Raw genomic sequence first — 13,810 nt, forward strand, 5'->3', positions numbered from 1 at the left:
AAACTAAACAGGTGTGAATATGGCAGTTTTGTTAGCGAGGCTAAACAAGTATACATTAGCTTGGCTTAATGACGAAAGGAAATACAGCGAGTTAACAAGTTAAACAAGGGTAACACCATTGACTGTATATAAATATTTATAGCACAGGAACAAGCCTTGAGCGACACCCTGGTTAGGAGGCTAGCTCACCTGTCAGACAGTTAAATTATTAGTTAAAGGTCCAGCACGAGTCAGGTTAAGTGAGGTGAAGTGGGAATGAATTAAGGAGATTGAGGGTCTGTTTTAGTTCTAGGGGAAGGAAATTTGATCCAGTTGACCTTTACCACGATTTTCAGGTTTGTTTCTATCAACATCTCATAATGACGGTGATAATGATTTGTTTATGCAAAAACGCTATATCTAACAACCTGAATTTATTTGAACTTAAAGCTTTAGATATCATCAGCATCTGACCTGAACTCTTAGTCCAGCTCTGGCTCAGCCCCACAGCGACTCTTTCCCCAGCAGCGCCTGTGTAATGGGACACTGCTAAATGATGCTGAGTGCGATCCAGTGCAGTCATGGCCTGTTACACCTGACTCGCTCCTCGCTGCAGTCCATGTTCTCGCCTGTTGTTAGCTTGTCTTCTCTAGGCTAATTTATGACACTATCAGATTCATCGGCTGTTGGCAACTGGACTTCCTCATGCTAAAACTAATTACTTGCTACCCAATAACTCTGGTATGCTCAGCAATATTGTGTTCCTTATTCTTGATGTATAATACATAGCAAAGGAGTTTGGGGCACACAGGAACAACATCCTGCTCTTGCTAATGCTACCATCCACAACTGATACTCAAGCATGTAAATGCAAGAGTAAGTATGATGGTGACATTTGGTTTTTGATCAGTTTTGTCACTGAATATGCTACTAATGCTAAAAACTTACATATATTTTTTTTCTTGGTTAAATGTGTGCATCTTTTAATTGCTTCCTCTGTTTAAAAAAATGTAAGCCTGGCTACTTCATTTGGATTTCCTATTTGCAAACTTTGGGAGTGGCTCAACGTCAGAGTCTGTGTGTGTTGGTGTGTTTTTACCTGTGCGTGCAGTATGTGTGTGTGTGCATGTGTGTAAATCTTTGCTCGATCCTTACTATCTATGTGTCTCTGTCGTCTTTGTTCCTTTATACCATCAGCCATCACAGGTCAGTAAACACGAAATAGCTGATTAGATTTACTAAAATCTGTATTGAGTGATGTTACTTATGTTCAGTGTGTTCACTGTGTGCAATTACTTTACTGTAGATGCTGAGTAGTTAGTAGCTTCCGTACCTGCTTTGCCTTTTTAAAATGCCTCTTAACATTTTTACCTAGAATAGTCAGGCAGAGATTTTTATGCCAAAGTGTTGACTGTACGTGAATCCTGAACAAATTGTCCTCTTATACTGTAATGTCAGCAATAAATACTGTGGTAATACTTGTATTAATGTTTGTATGTTGGCAACAGCAAAGTGGCCTATTATACGTTTGCATAACTGCATCTCACAACTCTTTTACAAAAATCCCGCGCTCTAAGTGAAAGTATTGTGCTTTTTGACTTTGATGTGTCCAGTGAGGCAGATTATCTTGGCTTGTAGACCAGCAGTCTGCTTGTGCCAAGGTTAAGACGAAACTTTAACCCACTCATCAGCCTCAGAGATTAGTCCTGGGTGGTGTTCCCTTTTGCCAAATGGATCTTGTGTTTCATCTAAGAGCTCCAAACCTCTGCTTAGATGAAACTCAGATGAAAGAGTACATTTCAACTTAGGACATGTGTGCGAATGTAATTTATCTTTGGTTTTAATCTAAAAAATGCAGGATTTTCAAACATTTATAAAAGCTGTATTCTTTCTTGCAAAACCGCTGTGGTGCATCTGTTCATGCAGTATACAGTTACACATGTGCAGTTCATTATTTTGTGCGCTTGTACACAGACTGTGTTAATGCCACATCCCCAAACAACTAACTAAACGTGACAGCTAGCTAGTGCTCCAGGGCAGACAAGGTTAGATGACCCCATACACACACACACACACACACACACACATACACACATACACTGTCTCCTCTCAGGGGTCATTTCCTTGCACCCCATGCTCTTGTTTGAGGTGTCCAGTATGAGTCCTAAGGTTTCACCCTCTTGTCTCATGTGTCACAGCATGTTGTCACATATAGAGGCAGTGATATATTATTGAAGATGTCTGCAGGTTACTTAGACACTGTACATTAGGCTAACATGACTGCAATTACCTACATGGGGATGCATGTATAGGAGTCTAATTGCTCTGCATAAGCAATGACTGATAATATCTCTGCAAAATAATCTACGTATGCCAGTTTTATCTTGCTTTGGAGTGATTTATTCACAATAAGTCAGTTAAAAAGATTTAAATCATCATAATGATCATGATTTATTTAGATAAAATAACTGCTGGGAAATTAATCTATAATAGCACCTTGGGTAGCTGGACATAAATAAAGTGACCACTGATAATGAACAGAAGAATGGCCCTCTGCAGCACCGTGTGCTTAGGCTTTCTAACCAGCTTTCCTTTGTGTATGAATGGGTGTCTATATGGGGAAAGGCTCATGCTGCAACAGTGGCTAATTCCTGATAATCCCATGGTATCTCCTACCACTTAGAGATGGTTTCCAATGGCAGCACTGGAGCAGGGGAATTGCTAGTGAGATTAGCTCGCGTTAGCTCCTCCTCTGTGGTTCACACTCAGAGCCAGGCCGGACTAGCCTGCCGCTGCCTCCATGCTAACCTTTTACACAGAAATGGATTAATTATTTTTTCCAAAATGCCCCACGTCCTATTTAGAGGACAATGTAAGTTTGTTTTAATTTATGCTGCTTTTATTGTGGTTTTAGTTTTGTGGGTGTTTGTGTGTAGAAACAGGCAACCTTATCTCAAGGGATTTATGAAAGGTGTGTGTGTGTAGAGGTGTTTGTGTGGGATTTAGCAGTATTTTGGCTTTACATATTTTTTGTTTTGCTCTGACTAACTTTCCTTTGTACATTTCCATGTAAAGATACAATCTTGTATTTTTTCTTTTACTGCATTTAACAACTTTGTGTTTAAGTATTACCTTGTGATCCAAATGCAGAGAGAAAAACAACATAGGGTGACTGATATCAGCTTTTGAAAATAAGATGCTGATTAGCTCTGAAAGTAGGAGACACATAGCCCTCTGAGAGTTTAGACAAGAAACAAAATATAGACATCAAGAGATGCTTAGATTGCAAAGTCATCAATTGTCAGTGATCAGACATGTTTTTCTTTTTAAAATGAGCATTTACAGTACTGAAGAACACACTTACAACACAGTCTTAAAATTGGCAAAAATGACAATTTTGCATCAGTTTAAATCTCAAATTGTTAAATTATAGAAAACTACAGATTACTGAATGCCTTGATGGTTAAGATAAATGGAGGCTCTGCATTTACTATCATTAGCCACAAGCATATACAGTACATCATGACTATCTCAAATCCACACATTATGAAACCCTTTTGATTTCATCATGAGTCAGCTGCTGCTCCAAAAAGGTCATAACATCATCTAACACTGGAACAGTGTAATCCATAAGAATGATTTATCTGCATCCAACACATAGTTACAGCAAATTAAATCTAATTAAATTGGAAATGACATCAGTCCAAGAAATAATTACATACCCAGTCTTTCCAGAAATGGATGAGTTATTTCAAATAAAAGTGCAGACAGTAGTTTGTTTTGTTGTTGTACAAATACAGTGCGACATAAGACTATCTGTCTGAAATTGATCACACTTTGAGGTCAAACCAGCCTTTGAAATTTACTTCTGAAGTTTTGTTTGAGATCCAAAAGCAAGCCTGCTAAGTGTAAAGGAAGGTTCATGTTTACTTTCTGTTTCTGTGGGAGTTAAATGGGTTTTACAGCTTCACCTGCTGCCAGTTTACTCAGCTTTTACTTTTTAACACAATAGCACCATACATCTTTATAGTGTTACTATACTGTTAAATCCCCCAAACAGTAAAATTAACCCTCGACTATCCAGATACCACCAGATTATCCCCTAGTTAAACACTTGATGTGCTTAATTCCCAAACAAACCAGCATGACAGTACTTAGGAGCATTAGAGGACCCTCTCATTTTATGCTTTTTACTTTATCTTATAACCAGCGGGGCAAAACAGGAAGTGCACATATGTCTAATTTAGAATATCCCACAAAAGTAGATTCGTTTTCAGAAAGGTTATCTGTCAAATGTGTGTTTTAAACAAACTACTGCCTCAGTTATGATAGCCATTAACTGGTGGCTAACAGAATACCAATTTCTCTAATTTGCATCATCCCATGTGTATTTGCATACTGGGCAGGAAAGATGGACTCTGCTACCAACAGTGGACATCACGTGCAGAAGCTTGTATATCTTGCTCATTTTAAGTTGCTGTTTGTTTTATTGTTGTTGAAGACTAGCGACCACTTTGTGGATCCGAATAAAGAATAGAAATAAGAATAAGGTGTTAACTATGTTGCTAACTTGTTTTTTACCTTGTTTTTACAGTGATTGAAAACACCAGTCTGTAGATACTGCAGAATATATACAAGGTTCTCTCCAAGCTGCCTTTGTCTCCAACAGTGACCATTGTGTTTTTCCTCCGTAGGAGATCTCTCCTGAAGATGTTTCCACAATCAGGGAAATCGATTGTCTTTGACAACTTTCCAGATCCAAGTGACACATGGGAAATCATTGAGACAATTGGCAAAGGAACCTATGGAAAAGTCTACAAAGTGCTCAATAAAATCGATGGAAGTAAAGCAGCAGTAAAGATATTGGATCCTATCCATGTAAGTTGTATTTCAGAATTTTTTCATTTTTTATTATGTAAGTAATAGCTTACACATATGTCATTTTATTTAGGCCTAAATCTTATGTTATACAACAATTTATGTCCGTGTAGTCTGATGTTCACTTGTTTTATACTGTTTGGATAATGTCCTCAGTCTGTGCCATGCCCATGTTGCAGTCAGTGCATGTTAAGGCAGCTATAAGCTTGTGGTGTGTTTATGCCTTTGGTGGAGGCACAGGGCGGAGAAATTACTGCCTTGTGTCCCTAAATATCTCACATTTACATCATCTGTATATTAGAGATTTAGACATAGATTAAATCAGACCAACAATTCTTTTCTCTTTTGATCCATCTTGTTTTTTGTTAACCTCACAGTTTGCTTTGCTCACTCATTAGTCTTACAGTCTACACTTTAAACTTCAAAGTCCACTTAATCTTTACAAAATACACAAGTACACGTATGCATATGTGGAAAAAATAAAAATATGATGATACTGATTGACTGAGCGGTGTCATCCAGAAATAATTATATTCATAGTTTATTTGGGCATTTGTGGCTTATTTGGTAAAAAGCCTACAACCTACATTAAAAAATGTAATATAATGCTATAATGGAAATGGAAACAGTAATGAAAACATTTATTTTCATGCATTTTCTACTTCAATATGAAGATTTTTTTAATTATCATCAACAGAAAACTAATGAACTAGCTGCATTTTGTTGGTGAACTGAATTTGGGATTTAGTGTTGGTGGGTTGTTTATGTTTTGTTTTCCATTACTTTAGTTAAAGCACTTCGTATACTTTTAATATACTTTAATATAAGCTACCCCACCGCAGCATGGCATGATAATATGTGCTGACAGTCTTTTCTAAGCAAGAGACTTTAAGTTACATTACATTTTAGGCTTTAATATCATGCTTATATGCTATCTCCTATCACTTTCATTAAAAATATCCCAAGAAACCTAACACAGAAAACAAATATTGAATATAATACAAATACAAATAAAGCAATGAAAGTAACAGCAAGGGTCAGAACCATTAGGCCCACTTGCACCTTAGAAAGATCAACCAGAAAGAATTCACTCCTTTCACATAGGGGAATCTAGTCAGGATACTAAAATTAGAGGTTAAAAGGTGTGAAAAGTTCAGGCAAGCATGCTCACAGATCTCTGACAGATCTGATCCATCGTCAGCATGGTGTCTGACTCATTAGCTCCTCCCTTGACAAGATAAACATCATCCTGCTCGGCTTTATTCTGTGCACAGGACATTTAGTAAAAGAGTTTCTTCTAATTATTCTTCCATCTACAACCATCAGCAAATTATCGGAGCAAATTGCTTCTGATGAATTGTTCATTATCAGTGCAGCATATCATGGCGGTACTCTGGTAATTTTGGGCTCCTTTGCTTGTGCAGAGCTTCAGTGTATAGCCAAAACACATCTGGCACCTAAGCAGAGGTGTGTGTGAACAAAATGTGGCCTACAGCAAGAGCAGTCTGACAACTTTATGTGATGTTACTGGTGGTACTGTAGGACTGATCCATCCTGTAAAGCAGTTTTTTTTTTCTTACAGTGACAAGATTTATTGATTACTGTACAAGAGGAAGTAAATTGTTGAGGGACAATGAAACCTAGATTCTTTGGTGCAATACATTGTCCCTTTCTTACACTGAAATTCGCTTTAACATAATCAATTGTGACTGTTTTCAGACATTAATGGAGGCCTTCATACTTTATTTTGCCATGCAGCCTCTGTATTTTACCCCAAAGAACAGTTAGAGAATTTAGATGTCATTGTGTCCTGCATAAACTGATTATACCTCCTCTGTTGTCTATTTTGAAGGTACATTGAACTGTACGGCTTATTTAGCAGCTCTAACGAGGAGCCACTTTCATCTATTAAAACCAGCCTTCACCTTGATGAGAGTCTCATTAGTCTTTCGTGAAGTTGTTACTGTTTCTCATTATTAAGAAATGATTATCTACAGACCACTAGGCTGTGAGGACCATCATTACCTTCATTTTAATCACGGCATTGATTATTTCATGTATAGACCTGTTACATACAGTACAACTCAAGTGCCTTTATGTGCTGTATAGTACGCTTGGTTACAGGTTATGACATTCATAAAGCATTTCAGCAGAATATTTGTGATGTTTTCTTATGTCAGTACTGTTTTTGGTGAAAAACACAGACTGTTAAAGCACTGTCAAGTATTTTTGCTTCAGTTATATATAGTATACATTACACTGCTACTGCAGATCATCCCTTAAAAATAACTGTGATGAACTTGGATTAACCTCTGGATATCTCAACACATATTCTGTTTTTATCATGTTAAATTTGCACATTGTTATACAATTAGCTTCTAAAAAGCTCAAAAACAATTCAGTGTAAACAGGAATTAGCATACAATAATATATGATGTCTTTACAAAACGTTTAAATGTCCTTTGTCATGGCAGGATACAAAGAATTTGTGTGTGTGGTGAATATATTTTTACAGATCTTTAACATTTATCAGGTCCACCTCCATGATTTCTATGTAAAATACTCCTGTCTTGCAGCACCGTACAGCAGAAAAGAATCCTGTAATTGTTATAATTAAGATGTGGTGGATTTGCCCTTTTCGCTCACTTTAAATTCCAGAGTCAGCAAAAGAAACTTCACAAACTGTCCTAAAGAGCAGCAACAGAGTGCTTAAAGGGATATGTACTTTCTTGGCAAGGGTTAGACAAGAGAATCGATATCACTTTCATAATTTTCATATCTATCTGTTAAATATTAAGCTGGAACCAGGAGTTGATTAGCTTAGGTTAGCATTAGACTTGAAGCAGCGGGAAACAGCTAATCTGGCTCTGTCCAAAGGTAAAAAAAAAAAAATCTTCATATATGTTGTTACCTTTGCACAGAGACAGACGAGCTGTTTACAGTCTTTATGATAAGCTAAGCTAACAGGTCTCCAGCTCCAGCTTCAATTTAATGTATTGACATGGGCGTAAGTAATAAGTGTTTTTCCATAAATGGGGAATAATTCCTTTAAACTAGAAATCTGGTATCACCACCATTCGATTGTTTTCCTCACTTGTTCTTTGCCATAAAGAATCACAAAATGTAAACATGTGAACATGAGCAAAATATGACTTTGAAGGTAACAATATGAATCTATTCTGTAATTTTAACTGATCTGTGTCCTTTGTTTTGCAGGATATCGATGAGGAGATTGAAGCAGAGTACAACATCCTCAAAGCTCTGTCTGACCACCCCAATGTCGTCAAATTCTATGGGATGTACTACAAGAAAGATGTGAAATGTGGAGATCAGTTGTGGCTAGTACTGGAGGTAGGAACACCTGTTATATCTGAATAGAATTGACTGAAACTTGCTTGTACACTGAGACTATACCGTGCAGACAAAGAGCGTATAGATGAAGATTAAAGGTCCGATTGTACTTCACACAGCATGTCTCGCCAGGTATATACAGCGGTGACCAAATCTGGCCAGGGATTATGTAACACTAAGCCACCACAAGCAGTCTTGGAGTTTACTTATAGGCCACCTGCACCTGGGGGATTTGGTCCCCGGCCAGTTAGCATTATAGATGTGTTGGGTGGGGGTGGGGGATAGCTTGTATATCGTGGGCACCATGCTAAGAGCAGGGATTTCTCTTTAAGGGGCTGTCGCAGTGAATTAGTTTATACACCTGGCACATTGGAGCAAAGGTCACAATGTCTGTTTTTGTAGCTGTTGTTTGGATTTTTTTTATTTTTTGAGGTTGTGCACTAGAATTTTTATATGTAAAATGTTCAAAATAGCCTAATTTCGAACAAAAACTTCTTGCACTTGCTGTCGTACAGCGATGGCTGGATCCACATATGAATTTGTGATCTATAATTTGAAAGTTCAGTGGGACCTTGGTGATGCTGCCGCAGCTTTCTGTACATCTAAAAAAGACTCGCCTCCAGCTCCACACTTCTCAGTCTTTCATATTTCATTGCCTGCTGTAGCGCTTTTGAAATGTCAGACTCCTGACAAACATGTAATGGAGGTCAACCTCAGAGGAGGAAAGTGTTTGCGGGGGTCCAACACAGCGGCTGATGTCAGTTTTCTTTGGCTTTTGACTTTCTGACCATGTAATTTGTGTTCCTGCTTTGATAGAGAGTAGCGCAAACCTGGTAAACATGACCAGCAGACTTGAGGAGGTTTGATAAGAAATAATGCAGGGAAAGTGTCACGGCGCTGGTACAGACTGAGGTGGATGAAGCCCACTGACTTTGATGATCCCATGACTTTACACCTATAGCACCACTGTGAGGTTGACATTTCTTTTTTTTTTTTCGTTTAAGTTTAAATTGTAACAACTTTAATGATCCTCTGACTTTTCTTGAGCACCATCATCATGTCAATTCAGTTTGCAGCAAAGTGCCAGCAAATCTAATGCCACTCCCAGCTTTAGCTGTACTTTGTCTTTAGCACTAATTGGCTAATCTTAGCACTGCTAAAACCAACACAGTGAACATAGTAAACATTATACCTGCTAAACATCAGCGTGTTGTCATTGTGAGCATGTTAGCATGGTGATTTTAGCATTTAGCTACAGCCTAACGGTCCGGTTGAAGTTTACATGGACACACATGGGTGAACTTTTGTATTTGCACTACTGCTTTGGATGTAAATATTGCAAATATTTCTTCTTTTTTAATTCATTTAAAAAAAAAAAATACACATACAGATACACAACAGATTCAAGAGAATACCAAAATCATGAAAAAACACATCAAACATGGTGGAAAAAATGGTCAAAGAACAGATAAACAACATAAAGGCTAAAAACCGGGGTATTTTTATTTGTGTGCATCTTGCTATACCAATATACTGTTTAATTTTAAGGTATTTTCTTAACCTTCAGTTGATTATGTATGCTGTAACATGCTCTCTCTTTGGTCTGAACAAACACCTGCACTTTAAAAAGCAATGACCATTTCTATTAAGTACCCTCCACATTGTGTTGTTCCCTTTCTTCAGCTGCAGCAGTGCTAGAACAGAGTGTCCATATTTCTGTAATCCAAGCTCAGTGGGCTTTGCATCAACTGCAGCAGTGTTATGCTAACCCAGTAGATAGTTTTCACCTCTCCAGCTTGTGTTTCCTTCCCTTTTCATCGCTGTCCTTCCTACTGACCTTTGCAGAGGACCCTACAATTACTTTGCTCAGATATCAAGTACAATCTAAGATGCTGAATAATCAGACTACAACCTGCATTATAGGAAAACAAAGACCTTTATCTGATAAGGCAGTTCTTATTTTGCACTGAAGTGATTGTTAGCTGTTATCTGTCAGGACTCAATTCCTGCAAGTAAAAAATACAAATCTGGTGTTATACAGGAGTCCACTCAGCTTTTCTACTTTGCTTACTCTCTGTTTCCTCTGTAGTTTGCATATCCATTTTCAAAAATTCCCTTGCAAAACTCTGCAGCCAGCAGTCTAAATCTGGTGGCTAATCCTGAGGCTGAAATTACTGCTTGACTGTGGCTGTGTGTATTGAGGCTGGGGGGGCAGGAGGGTTGGTCTGAAGTAGATGCACATGAGGTTTAGCAGTGAAGAGACAGGAAAGCAGTGAGTGAGGTGGTCATTCACCATGGTTACTGTCCCCCCTTTCTAAACTGTAATTTTCCATCCTTTAGCTCTGCTGAGAGGAGCCTTTCTTCACCCTGCATTGACAGCAGACCGCTCATTATGAACAGAATTCATACAAATTGCATCCTCTACTTTGTTATCCTCTCATTGGGGTCTGTGAGCTTTTGGCTTTGCCTCTGTAGTGTGCTCCTTTATGATAGCGGAAGCGGGCAGAGATGAGCAAGCTTTCATGTATGACGCCCCAGTTTAGCTCCCAGAGAGCTTAAAAATACTTCAAAGATAGTGATGATGGAGCGACTTTTATTCTCTGATTAGAAATAAAACCCTGATTTAGATGTGCATTTCATTTGTGAGCTGCGATGTTTCATCCAAAGAACCTGTTAAATGAAGGCCAATGTTTAGTCCAACCTTTAAAAGCTCACCTTTCAAAGATGTATCTCATCTTCCATTATGCAAAAAAATGAAAGTCACTATGTCACAAATTGAAATTGCGTTACTCTGTGCCCGTATTGCATTTTGAGCCCTGTATTCAATTTGGTGAAACCAAAATTGAACTTCTTTGTTGTTACTACCTTTTATAATAACGCTGGTAGCAGCAAAGGCTAACCATCACATGGGAAAGCTGGTGTGTCCATTTAGACCAAAAAAAGCCTGATCTCGGCTGTGACGCCTTGTTTTAATGACTTCACAGAATACATATCACTTGTGTTATTACACCTCCAACATTTTCACTTGACCGATCTTTTGCATATATATTCAAAAGTCAGAACCATCTTCATGAAGAGTCTTTGCCTTGACACTGACCTGGACCAGATTTTTACTTCTACCTCTGCATCTGAGTTATAGAGATACCATGTGTAAACTAACTGTGAACTGTAATTCATCCGCTTTGGCTGTTTGTGTTTTCTCTAATGTGATTCTGATGACAGTAGAGATTTGATAGTGACAACATGGGGTAAAGTGAAAGACAGCTTTGTAATCCAAACCTTTTTGGCACTTCCACTGGAAACCACTCTACTCTCAGTGATCATCCTCCTTGTCACAAAGTGAACAACAAGATTACTTTGGGTGTATAGCGACTGTCCAGCTCAGTAATCATGTACTTTTCTGTAGCTAGCTTTTTACAATCTAACTAGAATGTATATAATGGATGTATGGCATGCTCTGAGAATCTACAACACATCCATCTATTGTTGTGATGGCGCTATAACAATCAGCAGTCTAAGCTGAACTATTAATCGATTCCTAGAGTTGATTTAGTTGATTTAGAAGTCCACCTTTGGCAAATTAGATTGACTGGAAGTATTTTAAGGAGGCGCACACCTGTCAGTGTAACCACCTCTGAGTGCTGGGTTCAGTCATTAAGAAATGGAAGACATAAGAGCATGACAGGCCTTCATCAGGAGTGCACTGGCATCTTAAAGAGCTTCACAGAGATGATAAAACCTGTAAGAACTAAAATTGTCTCTGTAGAACTTGATCAAACATACTTTTATGGTTGAGTGGCTGAAAAACATATAAAGCCATATGACAGCACACCCAGAGTTTTTTAAATGGTGCTTACACAGGGAATTAATGGCAGTAAAAGCAGTGTGATTTGGGGATTGACGAATGGAGTAAAAATGAACAGTTTTCGAAGAAATACAAAGGAAGTGTGGAAAAAAGTGATGGAAAAAACATGAGTATACAAAGCTGGTGTTGTTAATTATATTGTGTTGTGACATTGTTTGATGGTGGATGTGTACTGTTTTTAGGCTGCCTCTTTAACATCTGGTCAGGGACAACAGATGAAAATTAGCCTCTTGGGCTAACTATTCCTCAGTTTCTCTTCTTCTTTTGATTAATGAGCATCATCCCTGCAAATAAATAATATAATAAAATGAATCAAATTTGCAATTTCTTTCATATTAAGTTTTGCTTGTCCTCTATCTTTGTACTACATTGTGGTTTTGTCACACACATATGAAAGTTAAAAATTATATAAAATGTAGCCCCATTAGTGTCTGTCCTGACTCCTACCCCGGGCTTCTGCAGTCATTAATTTCCAATGAGGTTTAAAATAGTATTCCTAGTTGGGAGTTTCCAATAAACAGTTGGAAAGTAGACACCTCAGCTTTATGCTCGTGTAAACGATAAGGCCACAGTAACAATAGGAGCGCTTTTCTCTGGAGACGATCCAGCGTGTCACACACGCAGAAACACAAGCGGCTAGTCAGTGCTGCAGACTTGATGCAACACCAGGCTTCCATTAACGTGACAGTAAACAAGCAAAACAATATAGATTTATATTTGCGGGGAAAACGTACATCAAAGATAGAAAGTCAGCACCTGTGTGTTTAAAGGCTGCAGTGTGGTGTCTCCAGACTGAGTGAGGGGACAGCCCCCCGTTTGTTTCATCTTTACGTTTGTTTCATCCACTTCTTTTACCCGTCTTTGATCAACTCCTTTCATTTGCATGACTAAACAAGCACCTGACCTCGTTTGTAATGGAGAGCGTCCCGCTCAATATTCAATGTATTCAGTTTTATTCTTTGAAAATTGACAGTTCTGTAGAAACTCACGTGACATGCAAGATGTAGATGTAAGACATAGATCTTAACAAACCTTTTATATTGGTAGTTTCTCTTCTGATTTTAAGCAAAGCCGTATTGAAAAATGCAAATTCCTAACAATCAATAATCGGACAGACTTATAAATCATTTTTAGCAATAGTAATTAGTCTGCTTGTTTTACTGTGGAGCTTCTCTATTGTTGGATATTTTTGCAGTCCACTTTTGGGATAATAGCAAGTAAATGGCAACCAGTTGTATTGTATCTTTCTTAGCAAAGTGGGAGTTTTATCCCAAAATTAACATGACCAGTTTGACCAGGTTTAATGGATTACACAATCATCTTTTTACCTGTTAGTGCACTGTATATTCCAGTGAGCTCTACAGTTTTGTTTGCTATAATTTAATGGTGTAATGCAATCTTTTGTTAACAAGTGGTTTGTTTACCGTATATTATGATCATGGAGATGTTTCAGAAAAGAAACCTTAAACTAGTTATGTTTAAATATCTGTACACAAGCTTTCATTTCATAGAAAGGTTAGGAAATCCGGTTTAATCTGTACATGACTTAAATCAAAGCGGGTTACATATATCATTTCCACCCTGCAGAGATTTGAGTCTTCACCACATCTGAAATAATTAATGTTCATGTCGAGCATCACTTTCTGGAAGTGAGCGCTGTGTGGCTAAGGTGAGGGCGCTAACGTTTAGCTCAGCTAAAATCTAGGGCACCGCACCTCTCATTAATATGGATTTGTC

At 38.0% G+C, this 13,810-nt stretch overlaps 1 protein-coding gene across 4 annotated transcripts in view; it reads left to right on the forward strand.

The window, feature by feature from the left end:
• Window positions 1-422: 422 nt before the first annotated feature.
• myo3a (myosin IIIA) overlaps window positions 423-13,810 on the forward strand; it is a 63,862-nt gene continuing 50,474 nt past the window's right edge. The window contains exons 1-3 of one of the 4 annotated variants that reach the window (XM_042400138.1): window positions 423-720; window positions 4,674-4,857; window positions 8,074-8,208. In XM_042400138.1, the coding sequence (XP_042256072.1) occupies window positions 4,690-4,857; window positions 8,074-8,208 (303 nt within the window). In that variant the 5' untranslated portion in view covers window positions 423-720; window positions 4,674-4,689. Of the gene's footprint in view, window positions 721-799; window positions 856-940; window positions 1,186-2,763; window positions 2,852-4,673; window positions 4,858-8,073; window positions 8,209-13,810 lie in introns of those variants that run through there. The other 3 variants (XM_042400136.1, XM_042400134.1, XM_042400137.1) reach the window with 3 other exon arrangements.

The sequence above is a fragment of the Thunnus maccoyii genome, chromosome 21, assembly GCF_910596095.1.
Source record: "Thunnus maccoyii chromosome 21, fThuMac1.1, whole genome shotgun sequence".
Classification (NCBI taxonomy): Eukaryota; Metazoa; Chordata; class Actinopteri; order Scombriformes; family Scombridae; genus Thunnus; species Thunnus maccoyii.